This window comes from Tinamus guttatus, unplaced genomic scaffold (genome assembly GCF_059628265.1).
Source record: "Tinamus guttatus ecotype Peru unplaced genomic scaffold, ASM5962826v1 Tinamus_guttatus_pri_ptg000006l, whole genome shotgun sequence".
NCBI classification, from domain to species: domain Eukaryota; kingdom Metazoa; phylum Chordata; class Aves; order Tinamiformes; family Tinamidae; genus Tinamus; species Tinamus guttatus.
In genome coordinates, this window is record NW_028288540.1 from 1,385,083 (window position 1) to 1,411,152 (window position 26,070).

General features: G+C 45.2%; 1 protein-coding gene across 1 annotated transcript in view; it reads left to right on the plus strand.

Annotated features, from left to right (window-relative positions):
* DNAJB6 (DnaJ heat shock protein family (Hsp40) member B6) overlaps positions 1–26,070 on the plus strand; it is a 41,598-nt gene that overhangs the window by 10,446 nt on the left and 5,082 nt on the right. Inside the window, exons 5-8 of the mRNA XM_088521226.1 lie at positions 545–673; positions 1,453–1,594; positions 3,346–3,416; positions 22,889–23,092. Coding sequence (XP_088377352.1) covers positions 545–673; positions 1,453–1,594; positions 3,346–3,416; positions 22,889–23,092 — 546 coding nt within the window. The remainder of the gene's footprint in view (positions 1–544; positions 674–1,452; positions 1,595–3,345; positions 3,417–22,888; positions 23,093–26,070) is intronic.

Here is a 26,070-nt window from a genome sequence, read left to right on the forward strand (position 1 = left end):
CTTTTCATTCTAGATCTGGTGAAAACCTCCCTTTGATAGTAGGGAATTCTGTGGAGGAGTAACTGAAGGACGTGCCTTACAGTGACTCTGCCTCTAGATGCCTCTGAAGTTTTAAATCTCTCAAATGCAACTGATGGAATGTAGTTAACTTCAAATAATTTTTTTTCTACTATACCTGCAGTGTACTATGCTGTGAGTGCTGTGTATATGTTCTATTTGTGCAGTTCTTATGGCTTACATTACATTGGTAAATGAACAGGGGTTTGCATTAGTATTTTGAGTTTTTAATAGTAAACAACTAAAAAAGAGATTAATTTCTTTCTAAAATTATTTGGAGGTCTAAAAGGGAAACAAAACTTAGTCGAAGAGGAGTATAGGAAATTGCCCTTTAAGTGGGTTGCTTACCTTAGTGACATCAAATAATTAAGTGATAGTCTTATCTGCAACAGGGATTTTTTAAATTGAAGAAGCTATAATTACTGTCTAAGACAATCACTTGGTCAGGCTGCCCTCTTAAATGTGCTTTTTTTTTCCTGTTTTGCAGAAGATCCTTTTGATGACTTTTTTGGGAACAGACGCGGTCCAAGGAACAGAAACAGAGGGGGTGGATCATTTTTCTCTGCCTTTAGTGGCTTCCCTGCTTTTGGAGGTGGTTTCTCTTCATTTGACACAGGTAAATACCACAATTTCATAGTTTATGAGGTCACAGGGTGTCTCAGTGAAATAAGTGAGTAAATTCCTTTCTTAAAAGTTGCTGCCTTAGTTCAGCAAATCTTGAGGCAATTTCTGAGTTAAAACTGCTCTCTGCAAAGGCCTCAGTTAGTGTTTGGTTTATATGGAAGCTTCATGAGGGTTATCAAACCTCTGAAAAGCAGCGTGTTGTATTCTTAACTTTTGGTGTTCCAGTTTCTGTATGACTTAAGAATGGGTTTTGATCTGTTTGCCTTTCAGTGTTTGTGAATGAGTTTAATATGAGGTAATGAAAATACACCTGGGAGATACGTGCCTGGGAGACAAGTGATATGAATCAGTATCTCTGGAATTCTAGGATACTCTCTGGAGTTCTAGGATACTTAACTGGAATGCTCAAAATTGGTGTTTGTTTTGGTTTGGTTTGGTTTTTCTCCCTTGCTTTTCTCAAAAGGGAAAATGATTTAATAGCTGAGTTCAGCTGACAGGCTTGAATGCCTTTTCCTCAAGGAAGATGAGGAACACTTTTTGGAGAGGGCTCTGCACCAGGAACCTCAACTGTGGGCCCAGATGGCAGAAATAGGTGGGGCTGGAGACACAATGTTTTATCCTTACCTGGGTACTTACCCTTACTGGGTATTGTACTGGCAAAACCAACAAGGCCATCCTGAAGCTAGGATGTAGTCCAAGGAGCTGTTAAGTTTATGGAGTGGATCTCCATCATGTACTTTTCACATCAACTTTTTTTTTTTTCCCCTATAGGTTTTACTTCGTTTGGCCCCTTGGGCCATGGCGGCCTCACCTCGTTCTCCTCTACGTCATTTGGCGGCAGCGGGATGGGTAACTTCAAATCAGTATCAACTTCAACTAAAATAGTTAATGGCAGAAAAATTACAACAAAGAGGTAAGTCACCTCAATGTGTTCTTCTGAATCTGTGAATATATATGTATATTTTTTACATTTGATGTTGTGATTATCATATGATTTTGATTTCCACTAATTAGAAAAAAAAAAAAAAAAGGGTGGGAGGCAGTGGAGAAGGTGCTTTGGATTCCTTGGTTCTTGTTGACTTGTATGAAATGTGGAAGATAGTTTTTCTAAACTCCTGAGGAGTTGAGGGGGGCTAGGATGTGTAAGAAATGCCCTGATTTAAAAAAAAAAAAAAAAAAAAAAAAAAAAAAGTAAAAAATAAAAAATAAAAAATGAAGGCATCAGTTCAGTTGCTGCTTGAAGGGAGGTGGCAGTGGGGCTCTTCCCAGACCCTCATCCCTCTCAGTCTAGTTATTATTTTTACTTATTATTATCATGGGCCCTGACTGCTGTCTGCCAGCTAAGCTTGAGTTTCTGGGAAGAAGTGAGCTTGTTTTCTGCTGGCCATGAAGTTGCTAGCTGGGCATCAAGAAGCCTTTCTGTTTTATAGACATCATGAAACACGTTTCTGCTCTAGTGCTCTTTCCCAGGCAGTGCTGGAGTGAAGCTAGTTACTTGTGTAACACATAGCTTTGGTACATCCACTAAGTGAACCAGGCAGCTGAAGGCTGCTTTGGGAAATGGTTCCCTATTTACTGGAAAAATGTGTTTTTTGAGCATAAGACAGTCTGCCTTCTGACTGCTTCATGCTGGTGACAAGGGGGCCACTGCATTTAGGAAACAGGAATATTGGATAGTGATAGGGAAACATACGAAACGCTATAATCAGGAAGTGTTAGGAGCACTCTGAGGGCTCTCTGAGCAACGTTTCCCTTCTGCCAAACCATTCCCCCTGTTTTTAGTATGAGGGTATTCTGCTTAGTAAGTCTCATCTATTTTTGTGGTTTTTTTCTTTTGTGTTGTTTTTTTTTTCCCCCTGTGTCTTGAAGGAAGGTCTAGGATATGTTACCTTTCTAATAATTAGGCATAAATTTTTAAAAATAGCTTAAATTTGCATCATCTTCCCATTTCTTAAGTCTTTTTTTTTCACGTTTTCTGCCAGTGTTGCTGTCAAAACCAAACTGTTCCACAATTATATTTTAAAACAAATCAAAGTTAAAAAAAAAAAAAAAAATTTGCTCTTTAATGATCCCTACTTCCAGTCAGAGATACTTAAAATTCTGTCTAGTACATTCTAGTCATGAACTTGGCATGCAGTATGTTTTCAAATTAATTGCTCTTATCAAATTAAAAGTGGATTAAAGACTGTCTTGTGTGCTTTATATCGTCCAAAATAGTGATTCAATCTATAATATTATGCATGTAACAAATGGGGCAGATATTAAAAGCAACATCAGGATTGTACGCTGCAAATCCATCAGAAGACATTTAGTCCTAGCTAACAGTGAATAGTGACCCTGTGACTGTGACCACGGGTGGGGGAACAACTCTAACTGCTGCATCCAGACTGTTGACGGGCAATTTTCTTACTCTGAATGAGCAGCCTCTATGAGGGGTGCGGGTGATTTTTAGTTACAGCCTCTGCACCGTTAAATACAAACACTTGCCAAATACAGATGCATTAAGTAGTCAGTGTTCCAGATATGCCATTAACCTTAATCATCTAAAAACCTGCCTCTGGTGTGCGGTCTCAGGCTGCTTACAGTGCTTTAAAATATCTAAATGTTTGTTTCTCCTCTGTGCTTTAAAACATCTAAATGTTTGTTTCTCATCTTGTCTTGCAGAATTTTTGAGAATGGGCAGGAGAGGGTAGAAGTTGAAGAAGATGGCCAGTTAAGGTCGCTAACAATAAATGGTAAGGAGCAGGTGCTACGCTTGGATAACAAGTAATTCAACGCACGCACTTAACAGAAATTTTAAGCTATAACAGCCACCATTTGAGGATTGACAGGAACATTTTTTGAAGATTCCAAACGAACTCAACTTTCTGTATATCCGTACTTAATCTTAAGTAGTATAAATAGCTCACCGGAGCTTGTATTTGTCATAGACTTTTGAGTTAATTGTTGGGACCACATCGATAGGACCATTTTTTGTCCTTAAAATTGTTGTAAATTTCTGTATGCACTTTTCTTTTTATTATATATGATCCAAGGTGAACCATGATCCTTCAGTAGTGCTAGGGCGAGATGTACACTAACACTAGCATGAATCTTGCTTTTTTCCAATTTGTTTGAATGTGAACCAATTAGTAGTTTAAGTCTGCTGTGAAGTTAACATTTCCAGGATAACATTTTTAATAATTTCAACTTTTTCTTTTTTTTAATATTTAGTAGTGAACAATGTTAATACATTTCTGGTAATGCATTTCTGGTTTAAATAAATTAAGGATGTTTTCTAGTTGTGCATGAATGCAGACAACTTAGTAAGTTTTGACAAATGTTTAAATGTGTAATGTAAGCAAAAGGTAAACAAAAGTGAAGCCAGTGAGCTGGGTCTTTTGTCATTTGCTAAAAAAAATTCAAAATGAATAAATGCTGATGTTTGTGGTGCATTCTTTCATGAATGGCATTGGTAACCTTCTTGTGTCTGTGTGTGATTTGGGCATTTTGGGTAAACAGTGCTTTTTTTCTATTTTTTTTTTTTTTTTTTTCCTCCTCCCAACACCTTTTTCTTCAAACTTAAGGTTGAGGGCCTTTATTCTTTCCAGATGTTTTCCTCAGGGTGAGTGAAAACATGGTTTTAAATTTCTCTTCCAAACCTGTATTTGAAGCACCTGTTTCTAAGGAGCATTCAGAGGCTGACTTCAGAGGCTAAGCCCATCTTTCACCTTAACAGATACTTTTTTAGTTTGTTTCTTTAGGTCAAAGTTAAGATCAGATCTCTGAAGCTCGAAGACCCCCTTAAAAATAATCTGTAATGGGTGTAAACACCTAAGAAAACGCTTAAACTGAGTGATAACATTTTTATTCATTTTGGGAATGAACACAATTGTTCTAGAGAAGGCTTTTGCAAAATGCACATGAAAGCTAACTAAAATATCTTGCTAAAATATTTTACTGTTTTTAGTCATTAACCAAACATAGAAAGATGGGCAAATGCCTTTGATGCATTAATGGCGTGAAACAGAGTGTTAATTTTTAAGTAAGAGCAGATTTTCTAAGTTTAGTGAAAGAAATTCCTTGGTTTCTGTATGTCTGCTATGTCAGAACAGACAATTAAGTATTGCACGTGCCATGCCCGGGATAGTTCCCTGTGGAAATTGTGGCTGTTCAGTTTTTCTCTAGGCTTTGAACATCCAGCCTTCCCTGAGCTCCTTAGGCTGGCTCACTTTTTAACCTGGGAAGTTTTCAGATGATGAGTTAATGCCTCCTGCTGAGCACCACCTGCTTTGTACTAACAACTCGATTGCTCAGTACCGCATGGAAAGGGCTGCTCCTGTCTCTCATGCTGGATAACTTACCCCAGGGACGATACCCTAACAGGCTGCTGCAGTGGATTCAGCGCATCGTAAATGCTTCCCTTGGCCAGTAGCGGCACTTTCACAGAACCAAACAAAATAGCAAAAGTAGGAAGGAAGAAATATACACCCCATCTGGGGAACAACAGCAGTTATGCACCTTTCCAACGTTTTGCAGATTTCCTGTTACTTCAGTGTTGTTTTTTGTGGAGAAGCACAGACTCGGGCTGCAAACAGTGGGTTTTTGTCAGTGTTGTGTTTTTTGAGAGATTGGGGTTATTTTGCTTCCCCATGTATGTTACATCTTGATCCAGATGATAACTGAACAGCCAGTTTACTATAAAATCTGACTTTGTTGTAATGTCTTGAGTTATGAAAAATGTTAATTTACATAGATCTATAGGAGCCGCTGTGCTCCTTCATGTAAAACTGTAAAAAGTGTTTCAAAGCTGGTTAACCAACTCAAATAAACGTAGAACTATACGGAGTTGAGTTTGAATTCCTTCGCACAGATACCTGTAGATCGGACACCCATCTGCCCTGCCTTGCCTCCCCTTGTGAGCCGAGTTCCTCCTCTTGGCGAGCACTTGACTAGCTCAGGGTGAGAACGCGGTTACGGGAGCGCAGCAAATCCGTGCCCACACGTTTGGCTTTGATCTTCCTGCACGGAAACGTGTGGCCCTTTGCTCCCTCTAATCTAGATACAGACCATTAATTCAAGGTTTCCATAATGACATTCTGCAACACCTTAAAATCACTGGCAATGCAATATTTTGCATGGTCTCCCTTCTGCCTTCAGATTCCTGAGGCTGGTATTCCTGAGTCAGAGCTGGAAAAAAACGCAGCATTAAATGTCAGCATTGCACTTCCCTGATAGATTGACTGATAAAGCGTAGAAATAGCCTGGAAGGAGTGAGTCAGCAGTGCTGAAAGTCATCAGAGCAGATTTGTGCAGGTCCCTTGTGCGCTGGCTCTCCAACAGGCAGGACAGGAGCTGGGGAGTAATTGGTAGTGGTCCAAGTAGATTACTGGGTGCCACTTCCAGTTTCAGATAAAAATGTAAGACAATCATTGTTTCTAAGCCTTAATAGTCTGTTTATCTAATATAAAATTTTCCTCTTTGGTTCTTCTATTAAATGTTAACATTTTCTTTTCTGTTTGGCTGCTGAAATGAGTTTCTTTTCTTGGGAAAATACACTTACCTGGTTGCTCTGCAAACTTCTGCATAGTTTCTTACTAATACATACTTTGCATGTGAATACCAAACTGACTTACCAGGAGTAATGGATCATCCAGGGCAACAACTTTCCTTAGATTTCCATTTTGTGCTATTTTTGCCAAAATACTAATAAAAAAGTTCCAGAGGTCTTCTAGCAGATGACATGCATCAAATATACGGCAGGCTGAGAACTTTCAGAAACATCTAGTGTTTAAAAGTACTATTTTTTTCATGCAGGAAGGAGGGATTCATTTTGTGTGTTTGGGGACACCATTTGTTTTAAATTGAGCTTCCCCTGGCGGTCTGGATTAACTAAGATGGAATTGTTGACACCACTAGGTCGGTCACTTTTGTAGGAGCTCTATTGTTCTCCCTTCGAATGAATTGATAGAATGCAGTAATTTTTAGTGGTTTTTCTTGGTGTAAACACGTTCTGGTTTCTTGTGCATGATAGTAATTTCAATGCAATGCTTTGGAAAATATGTTTCTTTTCAGCATGCATGGCCTCTACCCCTTTCACTGGCAGAAATACTTCATTGAAATTTAGGTCATGCCGTAGAACACTTCAGGCTTGAAATCTGCTCTCGCTGCTCCAGTTCTCCATTTTTAGGGTAGGGGATGTGGAGAATCTCAGATGCTGCTTTGTGGTGTTCCGAGATGTTGCTCAGCGGAGAAGCTGTGGATAGCACTTAGGAGACGTGTGGGTGATCAATGTTGTGATGGATTGAGCTTGGGGTGCAAAAAACAAGACTTGAAAATGACTGCAAAGCTGCCCAAGCGCTGGGCCCTGCTCTGCTGGCGGGGGTTCAGCTTCTTGGTTGGCTTCCCTGCCTCGGGGTGCCAGCTCAGAGATGAGCAGCCATTCGGCTGCATTGGATTTACTTGTGGTTTGTGAGATTGTCTAGGGATGAGTTAGATCTTTGGAGCCCCGATTTGTGTTCCTGGAGCTCCTCCTGCTCCGTGTGGCAGTGAGCTTGTGTCCTGCTCTGCCTCGGTTCCCTCTGTCATCTGAGAGGGATCATGTCAACCTCCAAGGTGGTTGTGCTGTAAAAGGCCTGGGCCATAGTTTGGGATACTTATGGTCAGAGCACTTTAAAAAATGTAAAACCACTTTGTGTAATGCTTTATTTTAACTTAATGGTGGAGTTATTGGTAACCTTTTGGTCAAGGCCTTTCAAAAGTGCTTTGGAAAATCCGTCTCCTTGTTCCTAACGTTTGGAATTTAGTATTTAGGTTTAGTAACATTTATTAATATTTAGGTTTTTTTTAAGCCCTTATTTTCTTACAAATAGTTGCAATGTTTACATCAGGGGCATGGGGACCAGTAACCCCATCAGTCAGCTATGACTCTGCCTTTAAAGCTTTCTTTAATGGAAGAAAAGTAGCTACTTCTGCTGGTCTTTGCTTTGTAGCTGAATTGTGACCAAAAAGTTGCTCTGTGGAGTATTGAACAATTCCGGGATTCCTCCTGTTATTGCTTGGCTTAAACTGTTTGCCTCAGTGAAAAGCATTTTGTTTTCCACCCGAGACATTGAAGTTGTCCTCACATTGCATTACTGCTGGAACCAAGCAAATGTACTTTGGTAGTAATACAAACTCTACTTTTGAATTCTTAATTGCACTGAATCTGCTGCTTGGTGTGCTAACTAAGGTTTGGGGAGGAAAAAAAGGCCTGTGTTGGAGTTGATTGTTCAGCTCAGTGTTGTCCTCACGGCCCTGTTGAAATGTTATGGGGATGAGGAGGTTGGCTTATGCTTCACAAAGCCTTTAAGTGCCGTTTTTTGATACACTGCTGTCAAATTAAAAACAAAAAAGGTGCTGTGGCCCATATTGCTGAACTTGTGTGAAGCGACTGCTGTTTCAAAGTGATTTAAGTTTTTCTGAGAAGTAACTTTATGTTATGGTAGCCTCAGTGCTGGTGGAAAGCTAACTGAGAAGCTACATGAATTCTCTATGCCCCGTTAACACTTACTGTGCCCAACGTAGTTGGGATATTTCTGAAAGCTATGAACAAATAGCACAAAAAGTCTATGGAAACTGAAAATGTGCCATCCTGTTGCAATGCTTGTTTTACTTGGCAATAGATTGTGACTTCTTGATTGCTAAAGACCATATTCTTTGGTATCAGTCTGTCCTTCTAAAGAGAGTAAGACCATAGATGCTTCTCAAATTGCTCCAGACATTTATGAAAGTATTTCTGGAGGAAAATGGAAAAAAAAAAAAAAAAGACCTTTTGTCAAAGCTCAGTCTTCTCTTGAGCCTCTTTGAGTCCTAGGACAAGACATCTGGTCTTTGAAGGACTTTGGCTGGGTTATCCTTAATACTGCCTTTCATTAGAAGATCCTTTAGTATTTGATTTGCTTGGCCATGCCCTGTTACAGTGGTCATTCAGGCACTTCACAAAATAAATCTGTGTCCCAACAGGTAGAAGACTCTTCCTGCAGGAAGAAGGACCTTCTGAGCTTGAAACAACCACCAAAGCCCTCCTTTCATTAAACACCTTGTGTGTTTTAGCCACAAGAGTAAAGGCAGGTCTTGACGTCCCTGTTGTTCTGTGCTGCTGCCTCACAGTGTAACCTGAAGAGCACCAAACCAATAAGGGAGAAGCAGGAACCCACCACAGCCTCCTGGTACTGTTGGCATAAATGCCCAGGTTTCTTTTCCTTGTTTATCTGTTGTCTTTCTGATCAAGAAGACCTGACCACAAGTTACCACAGTGACTCCCGAAGCAACGGGCCAAGTCAAGTTGGAGCAAGGGTCTCAAAATTTGTACAAGCCAGGCAAATCAAATAAGATACGTGTACATTTTTAACACATGGGTAACAGTTAGGAGAACCTGCCAATAGTGGATTTCCCAGTTCTCGCTGTCTTCGAGGCTCTTTTCTGAAAGATGTTTAGTCAGGGTAGGCTCTACGCAGAAAATAATAGGGTCGAGATGTAACATATGGCTCAGTGTTTCATTAGGCGTTTGTTTATGTTCAAAGTCTTTTAGCAGGGTTTTGTTGTGCTGTTATTTTCCCTCCTACCCCCTCGCTGATGTGTTGACTGGAGGCTGCCGGTGTCTCTGTGGTGAAGGAGTTTGCGGGGTGTTCGGGCTGGCGCGCGGTCGCTCTCGTGGCTGTTGGAAGGCAGCAGGGGGCGGTTGGGCACGGGCAGCTCCGGCACTGCCTCAGGGATGGCTGTTGCCCAAAGGAATCCGCGCGGGGATGCGTGGGTGCCGCGAGCAGGAGCCGTGTGGCAGAAGGCGTTCTGGGCTATCCAGGTAAGTAGTTACTTTTTTACGGTAAACAAATTGGGTGCTTAGTGATGAGGAGGGAACCAGGGTGAGGACCTCGGTGACTCTCCTACGGAACCTGCTTTGGAAAGCGCTTTACAAGGAACTCGTGTTTGTCTCCTGTCCCTTCTCACGCAGAACCAGGCTGCAGAGCTTGGGAGAGCCGCAGTCCAGCTCCTGAGGTGCAGAGCGGGAGCTCTCTCGTTAACGCGATGCGTGACAGGAGTTTCATTTCTCTGAATGTACTGGTGTTAACATAAAGTTTTAACAGTTTAAAGCTTGGAGTTTCGTATGGATGGCACTACATATGTTTGAATTTTGAGTTATTGCAATGGAAAGAGGAGGCTTTTCAATTGGCTCCTCTTTGGTAGTGGGCTACATGGCTAAGGCTCCCTTATGATGGGAAACTAGTTCCTGCTGGAGTCTCCTCCCGGGCTCTGCGTGGGCCAACACCGTGATACATGTTTGTATCCTGAATGTGTCCCGATCTCAGCTTGGTAATATAGTCATTTTTGATAAAGTTTGTTCTTAAGGAAAGTTCCTGGAACTGGAAGCATGTGGGTCGAATAACCATAAGGCACATTTCAGACCAAAACCAAAGAAATAAGTACTTTTGCAGCAAAGTCCTTCTAATTCTAGATCCTTTTTAACCCTCTTTGGAAGGTACCAACAACTTCAGTACTAAGTGGTCTTCTGCAGAAATTTGCTGTAGTTTGAAATTTAAATATTCAGCCTTTTATTTTTGTGAAGGCTTCTTTCTCTATAGCTTATGAAAACTTTACTGATAAAAAGCCATAGGAACAAAGAGATTTGTTAATGGAAAAGCAAGTGTGTGTGTGTGTGTTGTACTGCTTAGCCCTTTCTCTGATTTAAAAGAAGCCTCAAATACCTATTTGTGTGGCTGACAAAGTATATAGGCAATGTGCACCTTTTAATTTCTGACTGTTGGCAGAAAAACCCTCAAAACTTCTATTTTCTAATATATTTTATACAGGCTCAGTGCTGTAACTTTTCAAAACAATAGTTTTATTCAAATTTTCTAAATGGTTTCAAAATTGTTGTGTCGCAGCCTATATAGAGCCTACTTCAAAGTTAGGATACGAGATGCTGTTCACTGAACACCTTGAGACCACCTATTGCATCAGGAGAAGAGACACCACGTGTTGGTGGGCAGGAAACAGCTTATCTGAAGAGCAGTGAATGACAAAGTAGGTTCGTCTCTGCCACTGCCAAGTAAAGAGAGAACTTACAATACATAAATTCTTGTGTTTTCAGATCTGCTGTAATACCTGCTGGCATTTCTGTAGTATAAAGCTTGAAATAGGAGGCTGTTAATTATTTCCAAGTGTTTCTAAAGCATCAGGATTGACTTTTTTTTGATCCACCTGGAAGGCATTAGGAAAGCAGTGAGAAGACTCAGACAGTAAGTTCTATTTTAAAGGTTAAGAAAAAGCTGAGCGTTACTGTCATAGATCTTGGTTATCCTCAGTAGTTTTGTGTGTTTTAAACATATTTTCTCTTTTTAACTACGCAGATATAACTGTCATGCAAATGAGAAAAGCTTGTGTAGTAGGAAGTGAATATAAGTGCTGTCTAATTCAGGGAATGATCTAGAAGATGCTTTTTGAGGTTATTTATTAAAACAAAACAAAAAAAAACATTTTTTTCCTGAGAAGACACAGGTGTTAACCCTTGCCATTTTTCTCCATTACCAAAATCAAGAATTAAAGATGCCCTGGTAGCTCTGGGCGCAGCTCCAGCGCTTCTCCTCCTTCAGCAGCTGCGCTGAGCTCATGGCTGTGCTTTGCCCCTGAAATGTTTGTATAAAAGATGACTGGATCCCTGGTAACTGTTTTCTTAGAATAAATCACGGCGCCGAGGGCACTGACGGGCCCTGTTGCAGGGGAGGCGCTTGGTGCCCTGGGCAGATAATTTTCTCCATGGAAAGTCATTTTTTCCTTGAGCTGTTGTGGGGTTTTTCCCAGAGGTCTCCCAGCTACCTGTGTTGCTTGCGTTGTTTGAAACAAAGGCAACAAAAAAGCCCTTTATTCCTATCTGGCTGCAGCTTCGGCCCAGGGTTGGTTTTTCTGGGTGCGGTTGCAAAATTACCCCAATTATTGGGTGTCTCAGATGTTGGGTATGTGCCTGTAAGGGGCCGATAGCCAAGTTTAACAGATAGAAATGCTGCTTTAATGCAGGTTAGACGGTCTATTACTAATATAGGTCAAAGTCTCTTCATTTTTTTTTTGGCTCTGGCTAAAGCCTTCTTAAAACATAGGCCCTAAAAGGCTTCCCTTGAACTTGTGATAGAGATGGACCCTTTCAGGTGCTAGAACCGTCTTCCTTTGGATGCCAGGCAGTGACTTACCCAGCACGTGAGTGCACAAAACAGCAGTTCTATCTGTCACCCTGTCCTCGGGTGGGGGCCTTGCAGGCTGCCACTAACAAATCTCATCTCTTTGGATGTGGTTACTGTATATGTGAACTTACACAACTGTATTTTTTTCCCCCACTGTTCATACTTCGGTGAACATGACATTTTCTTCAGAAAAAAAATGTAGTTTTTTATTAGTGTAAAAATATACCGTAAAAAGAAAGTGTTTCTGCAGAAGTGCTGCAGTGCATCAGATAGAGGTAGTTCAGACAAGGTCAGAATCTTAATTGCAAAGTCTTCAGCTGTCCATGAATGTGCAGACTTTAGGGCTTCCAGCGGCAGGGACTGTCTCTCATGGCAGCAGGTGCCTGTGAATACGAGTTTTCCCTGTCGTGGAGCCCTGCTGGGGTTGCTTCTGGTGTCAGTGTTGAATGTAGGGTGTCTTCAGTGGCTGTAAAGTGAGCGATATTGATCATTACACGACTGAGGGGAAATAGTGGAGGCTACGTTTGACCTTTTTGAAACTTGGTGAAACTCTCGGCAAATTTTTCTGACAAGATCTGATGTTAGTGGTGGTTGAGCAGGAGGCTGACTAGTTTTGATGGATCCCGTGCTCTGGTCTGGTAGTGGTGCAAAATCATCTGTCTGGTTAAACAATTAGAACAATTAGTTTAAATGAACTGTTTTTATTTTATTTTTTTTTCGAATACTTAACTCAGAGATACAGTGAGTCTGCTGACAAATGCTCAGGTATTTGGAAGAGCTTTTGTTGGCATTACGGACATAGGTGTGTCCATAAAACAGGTGGTTTTGGAGCCAAATCTAGGTATGGTGACAAGGTGCTTTCCGTCCCTCTGCAGCACTCTGATTTCTGTCCAGGTCCATCCACCTGCTCTGGCAAATTCCCCTCTCCCCGCAGAGCTGTGGGACCTTCACGTGCCCTCCAGGAACTTCGTTCTCCAATTCTCTGCCTCTAGGTTTAAATATCTTTAAATAGCTTTAAATAGGTTTAAATAGCTTTAAGTATTGCCCCTCCTTTTTGGCCCTGAGGTTGTGGTTGGAAATGGTTGTTCTTGTGCTTGGTGCTTCATCCCCCAGAGCTCCGAGGGGATGTGAAGAGAGGAAGAGGGCGAGTGGTGGGAGGAGGAAGGTGCCGCTGGTGGCAGCAGCGGCCGCTTCGTGTGCGATGAGGTTTGTTGCTTCTTCCCCTGTTGTGGAGCAGCCTTTTCCCATAGATGTGCGGCCTTGCTGAGCTGTAGAAACAAAATACTAATGTCAATATTTGAACTTTGCTTCTGTTTCAAAAGCTCCCTAAGCTCTCTTGGCAAAATGTTCTCTGTTCACCTTGGATATCTTCAGTAGGAACATATAAAGTGGCTAGTGATACTGTTCCCAAGCACAAAAGATAATTGTAAGTATTTTGTTGTTGTATCACAGATTACTGTGGTTCCTGGTTTAGTTTTGCTTTTATAAACTGAGCAAATTGTAATTGCTGTGCTCTCCACTTACTGTTGATGATTCCTTTGGTCGCAGCTTCAGTCCCAGCAGTTTGCAGAGAACAGAGTTTTCTTTTTTGTGTATAAACATCTTGAGTATTTTGTTGTTTAAAGACTTTGGATTTGAAGAACTGTAATTACCTGCAGTATTCCTAAACTACGAGGACTTTTAAAGCAGAGGTTGAACAGCCTGCCTTGTGAAAAAGAATATCATTTGGAAAATTTTGAAGTCAGAAACTTGACTATTGGAAGAGACTTTCTGTTACTGAAGAATGTGAGATGTTTTGAGGGTCAGTTAAAAGATTTTGCCATTCTTTATATATGTAAATGTCTTAGTCCTAATAATGCAGAAAGGGACAAGAAATGTGGTTACAGACTGTGAGGTTTAATCTGAGAGGGCGCAGCCGCCTCTTCTTTCCCCTGAGTAGCACGTGAACCTGTTAATGTCCTATTTAAGGCCCATGGTGCAAGACAGGACGTTTTCAAATGATTAACCTGAAAAGATGAGAGCTTCTAAACTAAGCAAGGGCAGCGCAACGTAAAACGTGGAACATGCTGCTCTCGTGCCTGTGAGATTTCAGCAGCTCCAATACCAAGTTTGTATTTCGATCAAATGGCTATTTTTGTGCTTTTGCCAAATTACTATGGAAGCGTTGACAAAACAGCTGAGGAAGCCATTCATTACATTTTTGTGAAGTCAGTCATCAGATTCTTCTTTAACATAGCTGCATAGCTTTATGCTTTATACACAATTCTTCTGCTCTTGCAGTAATCTGAAATTCGCTGTGCATAAAGTTTTCAAAGACTCTTTCAAAGCAGATAACCAGTGGGAAGAAAATGCCCAAACAAAACTGCTTTGGAGATGTTGATTTTAGTGAAAGCCACTAACATAAATACAAGATATTGTTGTAATAGTTTAACTCTGGCAGGGAAAAAAAAGGAGAAAAGAGTTCAAGTTCTGTTCACTGCGAAAATAGAGGAGCAGTTTTCCCCCAGTTGCTGCATGAAGAGGTTTTCTACTTAGTCAAAAGCCAATTTCAAGACGATTGACCTGGTAGTGGTAATCCCTGGAGGGATCAAGGCAAGGAGCAACAGGCGGCGCTTCCGTGGGGCCTCTTAATCCCACACTCGGAAGTCCCAGAGCGCGAGCGAGGGGGCCGGGCGGGTTCGGTGGACCTTGGCCCTACCCTTGAAATAAGTTGGGGTGGAGGAGTCTCTATTCTATCAGAAACAAGTAAAACAAGCAGAGGCGCTTTTTAAAGCAATTTTAACAAGTCCAGTTGGTCTAAGGTGGGACCAGAGTCTCATATGCTTGAAGGGACTGGCCAGTAGAAATGATCAAGTCCTTTTTTAACAATATGAGCCTGGTGCCAAATCTTAACAGAATTTGCTGTTCTAACCAGCTGTCTGCTGGTCTAATATGCGATGTTGTTGATACCTAATGGGAGTACAACTTAACTGAAGGAAAATAGGGTAGACACCTGATGGGAACCAGCAACAAAGTGCGAATAGATTGAGTGAGTCCTCCAAGTTTGCTACTTTATCTCTCTGTTTGGCCTCAAAAGTGTAAAAAGCATCACAGATGTTGACACTTTTTTATTCCTCTTTGCTATTTGTGCGTTGCTGTATAAAAGACCTATGTATGGTCAAGTTTGTGGGATCTTTTTTTGTTTCTTTTAGGCTAAAGCTCAGTGTGAGCACCAGTGTGCAATTGAGATATCTCTGCTGGAAACACGAAGAGAACTCGTGCTTGCTGCTGCTTGTAGAGCCCGTATTCAAACTCTAGGAGAAAAACAGCTGGTATAATCTGGGCTTGGAGTCCCTGGGCTGCATCTACTGAAGCAAAGCTACGGCCCAAAGGCCTCATTGTGCTAAATCCGTGGTTCTGTCCATCCTCAAGCTTAATCCTGAGCCATTGAGTTTTATATGGGCCCAATTTGTAGCAGAAATTGTGTGTCCTGATGAATAAGTTTTGGTAGTGAGGAGGAGCCACTCAAAATTGCTGCAGTTGCTGCTCATAGCTCTCCTCTATCTCAGGCCACAAAATTCACGCTTGCAGATATGGTCAAAACAGACAGCAGTGCTCAGTCGTGACCGCTCGGAGGGAACCGTGAGGTGACGCTGCCCTCGGGAGCATCTGTTTGCGGCGCTGCTGCCGTTGGTGCCTGCTCAGTTTCCTAAGTCGCTGCGAACCCGAACCGGTGCGTCTTTGTGGCCAAACCCATCTCCTCACAGGGCTCCGGGCACCCTGGGGGCAGGATTGGGTGCCCTGCAGGCCCCGCCGTAACAGGGACTGAGGCGGGAATTTCCCAGCCCTTCCCTGTCACCGCCGGCGGCAGCACTGGCCGTACAGGAACAGCATGAGCTGCCAGGGGAGCAGCTGGGTGCAAGGGCAGAAACCAAAGGAGGCCCCTCCGAGAGCCCGGGGAGCCCCGCGTTGCTGTGGGCGCTGAACAGAGTCCCGGGCGCTGCCTCTCTCAGATACCGGTCGTGCTGCAGCCGAGGCCTCCCGTGACAGGAATAGTGGGAGCGTTTGCTTGGCCAGGCTCTGTCCTTCCTCCCGCATCCCCACGGCTTCCCGGCGACATCGACACTGCCTCATGCGCTCCGTCCTGACGCTCATCAGCGTTCGTTAGCGGCCAGGCCCTTCCTGAAGGGAGGATGGAGATGGATGCCTGCAATGAGGCAAAACCCCCACCTCCCAGCGTTCTCATTTTGGATACCTAGGAAAACGAGACCTAGGAATCCATCAGAGCAACCAATTTGTGCAAGTCCCCTCAAAATCGCTGCCTCCATCTTCCGCTTCAGTCGTTGGCGGCGGCGTTGGAATCAATTCCCTTTACGGTTTGTAAAATCTGCGCTGCTGAAACGCTGCTGCGGCCTCGCAGCTGTTCCCACATGCCACGCATGGTTTCTGAATGATTCCAGCCTCTTTTGGCTCGAGAGGCATAATTGTGGTTTTTTATCAGTAGCTTTGAAAATGGCTGCTTTTGCTCAAAAGCGTCATATCAAATAGCAGGCAATATATTTTGAAAGACTTTCCCTGTCCGACTAAGATAGCTCTGTTTTCCAAACGAGACTTGCTGAAAAATTCAGTTTCTGCTGAGCACGACAAAATCTACAGTGCACAGACTTAAATGGATTTTATAACTCATGCTGTTAAGCTTTGCCAGTGTTAGTGTTTCCTGGAATTTAAAAACAAGCTTAGGAACAATTAATCAGGAGGACTTGCTCAGCATAGTCTGCAGTAACGTTGATGGAGCAGAGTATTTTTATTTAGAGTGTTGTCTGCAATTTGGAGAGTCTTATGTGCACACACGTGCGTGCACGTTGGGGAAAGGTCCTGTGCCTGGTTTCTTGTGTTGGAGCTCTCCTGCTTCCAGCATCAGTCAGAGGAAGCTGTGGTGATTTGGCAACTCTGAAGCAAAGGCTGGAGTTTGGTCCCCAAAATGGGTCTGTGTTTCAGCCTGGTTAGTTGGTCGCCTGATGGAGTTTTTCTGTGCTCTGATATATGTAGCGTGGATCTTGAAGAGGAGCTTTCAAGAGAGAAACTGAAGAACCAGTTAATCTCCTGGAATTTTTCCGTGCAGTGTCATCTAGAACTGCAGAGCGGTTGTTTTCACTACGTGAGTTCTCAGCTGTAATGGGCTCCTCTAAAATGTCAGCCACTTGCTGGTAAATCTGATTTTAATCTCCCTAGAACTCTGGTATCTTCTGTTAATACAAGGCAAATCTTGATACTGTAACTGTTGAAATACTGAAAAAGCTTCTGATTAAAATATATACGTATATATCCTGTCGTGAACGAGATCATAGTGCTATCAACGATTTTGACTTCAGACCAAAGTATCTTAATGGGGATTACTTAGTTCTTTTGGTTCTCCTTCCGTTGCAGCTCCTGCTATCCCAGCGGCGTCAGGCTGAGTCATGAGAAACCCCAGTGCCCTTACGTGGCCCAGGGTAAATTCCAAGTCCCTGTAATAACAGGAGAGAACAGTCAAGCCAGTCTCTGGTGGAGGTGGCGCAGTCTGGTGTGGCTGAGGCTGACATCTCCTTGAACACAGCTGGAATAAACATTTCCAGTCCTGAGCCCTCTAAAACCAGGAATATGTTTCCCTTCTCTGAGGTTCTGAAACCACTTTGTCTCAAATCAGTCTCCAAAAGAGTAAATATGTTTTGAATTGCCTTAAGTAAGACAGACAGTTTAATGGCCTCTATTCAAGAAACAAAGATTTAAGTAGAGTATATTTCTTGTAAGCCTTTCTTATTTAAAAATAAAAAGGCTCATTCAGAGCCTTATTTTGTCAGTAGATCATAATAGGCTTCTCTCAGAAACTGCCTTTTTCTCATGTTGATTGCGACAAGGGTTATGCACTGCTCACGTGCTCAAAGGGGTTCTGTCTGGATGGAGTAAACCAGTTTGTCTAGATTTTGTTTTTTAATATAGGAGAAAATCCAGATTTTTTTTTCTTAAATCATTTAAGAAAATAACATGCAAATAGTAGGTCTTCTGCCCTAGAACCACTAAGTCGCAGCTTCCTTTCACACAGGAAATGACATGATAGAATTAAAGAAGTGGCTCAGTATCCTCAGGATGTTTACCCCACTTTGAATTGCATATTTCTGTTAATTACTATCTTGCTAGTACTTAAAGCTGATTTCTGGCATAGCCAGGATGTATGCTAGTGTCACCTAAAATGTGACCCAATAATTACGCTGCTTTTCTAAAGAAGAGGCCCTTTTTTGCTTGAGGGCTTGGTGAGAAGAAACGGGAATCTTGGGCGCAGACTGTAGCTTTGTCTCCAATGTTCATTCCTCATCGCGTAGGAGTGATCGCCAGCCCTGCTTAAAAAATAAACCACATTCCAATCAAATGCCTTATTATTTTTCCCCCCACCATGGTACCTTATTCCAGAAGTAGAAACTGCTTCTTCGTCTTGTCACTGTGTGGTTGTGGATCACTAGAAGGGGAAAAGCAGAGGTATTCTACGGAACTTAATGTGAAGAGCATATGAATTCTGCGGTTAAGTCAAAAAACCCTTGTGGTTGGTTATTTACCATGCTTTAAACTCACAAAATCAGGCTACGTTTCAGTAGCAGCTCCCTACACTTTAATGATAGCTGTGGCTCAGGTGTGCATACGTAGGTAAGAAAGTGTGTGTAGAAAAAGGCTAAGAAGCAGATCCCCTTTTTTCAGTAAGGGCTTAGTGATTTAGCTCTGCCTCCTCAACTAAAATATTGCCTGTTACTGTTTTTATTCTTGTGTCTCTTATTTTCATTTTCCAAGAGCGAATATGGACTTCTCTGTTATGGCTGGTGGCTCCCTCCTGCCTCCTGGGCAAAGAGCTGTGCTCAGCTGCTGTTAAATGTGCAGAATCGATACAGCCGCAGATTAATGCGAGTTGAGGGTGACTTTCTCCGCGAAACCGTTCCCTCTCACGATGGGCAATATTGCCCTCTACTGGTTAATTACAGCTTAAAGAATCTGGGTCTTCCCCTTTTATGCAACGGGAATTTGCAAGGAGAAATTATTTTTCTGCCTAAAGGCTTAACGCCATTGGGTGAGGCAGAAGGCAGGTTTTGGTCCTAATGAAGCTTTTCAGGGAGTTGCAGCTTATGCCTGAGATTTTTTATTATTATTAGTTTTCTTTTTCTTTCTTTCTTTTTTTTTTTTCTTTACCACAAGCTGATCTTCATTTGCAAGAATCTGGTGCACCTGAAAACCAAACTTTTCAGTATTGCTCCTAACAGTGAGTTAAAAACAGAGTGGCAATGCTGAATCCCTAATCTGCACAATTAACCTGTAGGATTATAATTTCTCCAAACTGGTTTGGCAGGCGAAGTAAATGCAAGGCTTTTTAATTATTGGTTGCATTAGCAGAATCACACCTGCATTTAAGACCATAATTTGAACGGCAGCCTCAGCAGGCACCGCCAGTCCTCCCTTTGCCTGTTGGTCTGGCCGTGCGATGGGCTGGAGCCAGGACCTGCATAGCGTTAAAAATAAGCTTGCGTTGAAGAAGAAAAAAAATAAAAAAGGTTATTTTTATCTTGGATCAGCTCCCTGATCCAGTTCCCCACACGGCCACTCTTGCGTGCGGGTGGCGGAGGGACAGGCAAGAGGGCAGGGATGGGCCACACTTCTAATATGTGGAAAAAGGGAAAGCAAACAGTCAGTGCCAGCAGCAGCTCTGTTTCCTTTGCACGGGGCCCTGCAGACAGATGGGAGAAGGTGTTGGGGACCAGGAGGCTCATGCTGGGCCCAGCTTGGGTTCCGGTTCGATACGTGCTTGCGGCTGAGCTCACCCTGCAGCGTGTAGCCACCCGGCGATGCTGCCTGCTCCCCTGCAGCTGGGGATGGGGAAATCTCGGACAACCTCTCATTTTTGTTCAAATGAAAGCCTGCCTTTAGCTCAGAAAAAGAGATGCTCAGTTGTGAGATCGAGATGGGTTTGGCTGCAGAACTGGTGCCCATACGGAGTGTTGGAAGCGGCTTCGCGGCCGCCTCGGTGCCGGGGCGGGGGAACGGGGACAGGCGTTCCTGAAATTGGAAGGGCTCATTGCCATCGCAGAGGTAACTTGGGCGCCTCCGTGGTCCTGTGGAGGCTCAGGGAGAGCTTCACTAAAGCTGTCACTGTGTTACAGACGCGGCCGTGCGGCAGGTCTCCGAGCGGGGCGCCGGGGGCAGCCCATGAGGGCGTTTCTTGCGGTAGGACCTCGACCACGGGAGCAAAGCGCTGCCTACAATTTTACAATGTTGGCAAGTTCGGGAGCTTGCACGGAAAAGGTTAAAAGCGACTTTCAAACGGATCCTGGCTCACCCTGAATTCAATGTCCAGGAGCCACCCTTTGCTTTCCAGCGTGGAGCGTCACCTCCTTGCGGGCCAGCAGGAGCTCTGAGCCCACAGGGAGACGCTCCATGCACTGTTGCTCTCTGGATGCTCCTGCAGCTTCTCGTGTGGATCCCCCTGCCAGTGTCATGGGTTTCTCTGTGCCAAGCTGCTGCTGTGTTGCCCAGCTCAGCCCCATAGACCTTGGACACGGCTGGGACAAACCAGCGCCGTCCGCGGCCACTTCTGTCCCGAGCTCCTCAGGCCGCCGCACAGCAGAAGGGCCAACTGCGGGACTCAACTTTGGATCCTTTCCAAGGCAAAGACAAATCTGCTTTCGGTTGTCCGTATCAGCACTGTGGGAGTTGTCCAACACCTTTTCTGTTGGTGTATAGTGTTTCGCAGAGTGATGGAAACACGAGCCCCATTAGAGGAGGACGTGCTGCCTGACAGGCGATCGTTGCTCTGGGCTGTTTCCAGAAGAGCTGGTTGGAGGGTGATGCGGGCAAAGCCTCTGGGAGGCACAGGGCCACTCTGCCCAGTGGAAGAGTGGCCGAAGGTCCCAAACTCCCAAGCAGGAGCTCTGCAAGAGCCAGGCACTGTCCTCTCCTGAGCGTGAGCCTTGCTAGTGACTGTCAGGAGCTGCAGGCCCAGAACATCTCAGTGGGTTTAAGAGAAGACAACTAGCTCTAATACCTCCTTTTAGATTGCGGCTGAGTTTAAGTGGAAAGTTGAGAGCGCCGGATGTGTTTCATGCCTTTTTTTTTTTTTTTTTTTTTAGCTTGGACTCTTAGAAAGCCCACATGCTGCTGGCAGATCTTGCCTTGCGGCCTGGTAACCCAACCCAGCTCACAAAGTGTTTCCCAGCAAGGGCTGGGCCAGCCAAGGAGGCGTAACAGGGCGAGAGGCACAGAGCAGAGCGCTGCCCTGCCTCCGCTGCTGGGGAGCAATGCAATTACTCCACCTTCCAGCTCTAAACTGCCCCTCTCGAGCCAGCTGAATCAGGTCGAAGCTGGGGAGATGCACCTGGGGCATGGGACTAGTGAGGGGGCTGGTAGCGTCTGGGTTAACGCTTACCTGTGGTTGTGCCCGTCACATCGGGTGTCCCTTTGAGATGTGCATGAGCACCGAGCGTGATGCAAGGGCCTCCAGGGCATTGCTGAACTCTGCCTCTGCTTGCTGACTTGTATTGGACACCTGCACCTGACTCTGTGCATCAGCAGGAGGGGAGGCCTCTCCTTGTCCTGGTGCACTTGTTCGGGGTGACTTCTCTTGACTGTGTATTTTGTTTGCTGGAGACTGGCGTGTGGGGGGTTCCTATCTGTTTTTATTCCCCCCCATTTTTCCATACACCTGGTATCATCAGGCCGTACACTCAAGTGCTGCTCGGGCCAGTTGTGGCCAACAATTACCGTGATGACGCACAGCGCGAAATGCCGTAGTCGCCCACGGGAAGTGGGAACGGGAATTGCTGCAAGTCCGGCATCCTGTTGGGGTTTGGTTTGGTTTGGTTTTGTTCCCCATGCAAGGGGGAAAAAAGTGTTTTTTTGTTTTCCCGTCTTGTTTGCTTGTGCCTTTGAAGAAGGGGTCGCTGCAAAGGGGTTTGAGGGTGTTGGGGGGTATCAGCACCTGACTGTGCAGTGGGGTCCCCCCCACAATGCCCGCACACGTGGGGTGAGTGTCACAGGCCACCTGCGGGAGCCTCCCAGGCTGTGGGGGCCACCCTGTGCTCTGAAATGACTTTAAACCCCGCTTGCCTCCTTCTCCTCACGCTCTCACCAGGACCTCCTGACACGCGCCCACCAGGTAAACACAGCGGAGCTTGCGGCGTTCGGCGGCGTCGGAGCTCGGCGCGGGCCGGGGCGGCTCTGTGCCTCCATAGGGCCTTTTCCGTCTTCCAGGCGTTTTTGCAGCCCTGCAGGAGCAGCGACGCTGCCAGCGGAGCGGCCGGGGCCGGGGCCTGGCGGGCAGGCTGCCCGCGGGGACGCGCCGCGCTCGATGCAAATAGCGTGACGCCGTATTTCATCAGCACTATTAAAGGTGCTTAACTAATTGAATTAATGGCACATTAGAAACTCCTTAAAGGATAACGTGGTGCCCACCTTTCTCCTCCCTCTCTCTCGGTTGCTCCTGTTTTCTCCATGGTGTATCTTTGGCTTCTTTACTTGCTCCTTTCTTGGTTGTCCTATTCCGACGTGTGGTGGTGTTTGTGTGCGTGTGCGCACTAGGGTAGCTGAGCGCTGAATGATGTTGGTCACCGTGACCACAGCCCAGGAAAACCTCTTCAGCAGCCAAAGGGCACAAGCTTTGCTGGAGTCCCTCCTTGTCCGTGTTAATGTTCCCGTGTTGCATTTTTATTTCTGCTGCCCTCTTCTCCTTTGCTGTGTGTCTGCCCTGTCCCCCGGATCCTGATTCACCCAGTGCCCTGCCGCTGTCTTCATCCACCTCCCCTCCTCTCCCTGCTGTTAGGGGTGTCCAGCCTGGCTGTTTGGCATTCCCTGTGTCCCTACTGCTCCATGGGCATCTCTCGTGTGCAGGGCCAGCGCCTCTGGACACCTTTTCATAGTGATCCGGCCCGGCAGGAGGTGCTCGGGTTCCCTGTTGCTCCTGGATAACCTTAACCCTCCGGAATGGCAGAGGGGCCCCCCTTCTCACCCCCTCTTTGCTTTTGCAGGCCAGGCGGACGAGGAAGCCTTCGCCGAGGAGTGCCGCCGCCGAGGCCAGCACGCGCTGCCCGCGCAGCCCGCCGCCTCCCGCCTGCTGCGGCCGCCGCACCGGCCCGCCGGCGCCGCCCGCGTCGCCTGCCACCACCACGGCGACGAGGCGGACGAGCAGGAGCGAGCCCGCGGCGCCTTCGAGAGCCCCTTTTGGTTACCAGGTGCGCACAAACGCGGCGGCGCGGGCCGCGGCGCGGGCGGGCGGGCGCGGAGCTGGTGCTGCGCGCTCACCTAGCGCGCCCCGCGCGGAATAAAGGGCCGCGCGCCGCCCGCCCGCGCTCGCTCTGCTCGTCCCTCCGCTCCGGCCACGCGTCGCGCTCCGAGGCGCCGCCTCGTGCTCCGCAGCCCAGGCTTGTAGGGATTAGCTGCCGGCCACGCTGCCCACGCGCCTCCTGACCAAGCGGGAGCTGGGGATTTCGCCCCTCGGCTTCGTTTCTGGGAGCTGCCATTCTACGCGCTTAAAGCTCTGACAGCGAGTGGAGGCTGTTGAGGCAAACGAGGAAGCCCAGCAGTCGCCCTGGTTATTTTGGAAAGTAATTAGCCCTTTGATAGCTTTCCCGTCCCGCAGCGGTTGGTGAAGACAGTCCACAGGCTATCTTGAGCAGCCGAGTCCTTGTAACTACTTGATTGAATTTGACTCTGCGGTCAGAGATCGCTCGGGGCTGCCAGGACAGGTTTTTCCTAACTGTGCAGGTGCCTCTGCCAGGCACCCAAACCGCAGGCCCATCCCGGCACCAGTGCAGTCCAGCTCCATGGGCAGGCATGGCTCAGGAGACACGTGGCTTGGAGGCGAGGGGGAAGGAAAGGGCTGCCCCCAAACGTGCCCACGCGCCCACTGCCAGCACCGTGCTGGTGTCTGCTGCGTGCTTGGTCCTCAAAACCCAGCGCTGTTTGTGGTGCAGGAGACCTCGGGGTGGCCCATGGGATGGTGGTCTGAGGAAACAACCAGCAACGAGTGAACCTTTCAGATCCTTAGGGATGGCAGCATTAAATCTTTTATCTCCCCCCAAAAAATATAAAGAAAAAGTTTGAAATTTCTCTACAAATGCCTGAATCTAATTTCTGAGATGGTGTTTTGCAAAATCCTGGATCAGGGTTATGTGTTTTGTCTCCTCTGTATTCAGCAAAACAATGTTCTGGATCTAATTTGGACCAGTCCACTTCTCTGCAATTATAAGGGAGGACTTGGTAATGGTTTCCAAAGAGCTTCCAAGTTTGAGACAATTGCAATTTTTGGAAAAATTTTAACACTGCTTAGGCTGAAAATCTATTATGCTTTTAGACATACAAATTTACAATTAAAATGCATTTTTCGGAAGTATTCACACATTCACAAAAACCTCTACTCTACTGCTAGCCTGTGAATTACCACAGAACTCCTAGTCACTTTGTCATTATTGAGATATAGAAGACTCGGGACAAAACCTGGATTTCAGGGCAGCTTTCCCTGCTGCTTTAGATGTTTTGCCTGCCATTCCTCTGGCAGATGCTGGCTGCTGAGGGATGGTCCTAGAATCCTCCACAGGAGTTCGGATCCCTGTCTGGGAAGCTTGTAGTTGAAGCCAAGCCAACGGGGCGTTTCTCCTTCAATGGTGTCCCCCTCCGTGGAGCGGCTTTGCTTTGCAGAGCCCACTTGCTCGCTCCCAGTTGGCTTCTCATCCATCACGGCGACAGCTGCCGCGCTCCCATGGGACGGCACTGGGAAAGAACAGCATCCTCCAGGCCTCAATCCAAAGCCCGCTCGCTTCAATGGAAAATTGCTAGCCTCAATGTGGGGACCCTGGCGGGATTCCACCTCCGATCGGATAGTTTTGCCACTGCTGGCTCGTGGCCCTTGGCAGCTCTGTTGCGCAGCAGTTTTAGACCTCATCCCAAATAGAGTGTGTAAATTCTCCATAGTTAACAATTTCCCTTGCAGCCAAAATGATTTCCTTTCCCAGCTGTAGGAGAGGGAAATGTTTGGTTTTTAATTCGTGAGTGCCTAATAAATTTAAATGAGAGACATGGAGATAAACTCCGTCTTTTGACTACATTTAGGTGCCCCGTCTCATCACCCAGGCTGCTCCTGTTAGTGGAAAGCTGCAGCATCTCCAGAGCACGAGGCTCATTTTGTCTCTCTCAGAACCAAGGTTAGGAGGTAGGGATTGCTCCAGGAGTGCCCAGCTCTTCCTACAGCTTACGGAGGAATTTTGGCAGAAGCGTTTAGACAAGTGTAAAATATTCAACACACTTAAGTGAGATACGAGATGAATTCTCTCCGCAGTGAGGATTTCTGTTCATTACAGCAGGTTTTAAATAAAAAGAAAATTGAATTCAATTTGATTCTCCCTCTGACTTTGACACTTTGCATTTCACTAAAAATTTCTCTGGGTTCCAAATATTAAATTCTTATTTTTTTTTCTTAAATTCTCTTAATTATTTTGTAAAATCTGGATTTGACAAGCAAAGCACTCCCAGGTTGTATGATGGATGCCTGGCTAGTGGTGGCCAAGCTGTAAGAAAGCAGTTTTCAGGCCAGCACCTGGGGCTTGCAGCTACTAGTGGTATAGAGATACCTATCCCTAAAAACCTATTGCTCTGTGTTTGATAATTTTGACCTTTATTTAGCAAGAATGCTTGAAATGCTTTATTGTTAAAGTACTGAAAAATACACAAAGCAAAATATCTTTATTTGCAACTTAATATTGCAAGGTTTGAACTTGCTTTTGAATGAAATAGCTTGCATTAACCTAAAGCTTACAACATTAATAATTAATTTTTGGTCCATTCTCATCTGCTGGCATCACTGAAGAGGAAACCACATTAAAAGAAGTAGCTTAACTAATCTTAATCTTTTTCTGGCATGGATTCCTCTGCTGGAAAGTTGAGCCATTTGAACTTTATTTCATGCTCGATGCAGTCTCCCTACTTTTTACCAACATACAATTTCTTAAATTACACATTGCTAACTAGTAAAGTCCATGTGCTGGTTGTCCTAACTAATTGCTTTATAATTGCTCCGTGTACTCGCACCTGGGTACGGAATGGAAAGCAGAGCTGCTCTGTTTCCTGTGAGAACTTAATACACAAGGAGCGTTGGAGATGTGGAGATGGAAGTGAATGAATTTTCCCTTCGCTCCACATTCCGGCTCCCTGGCTG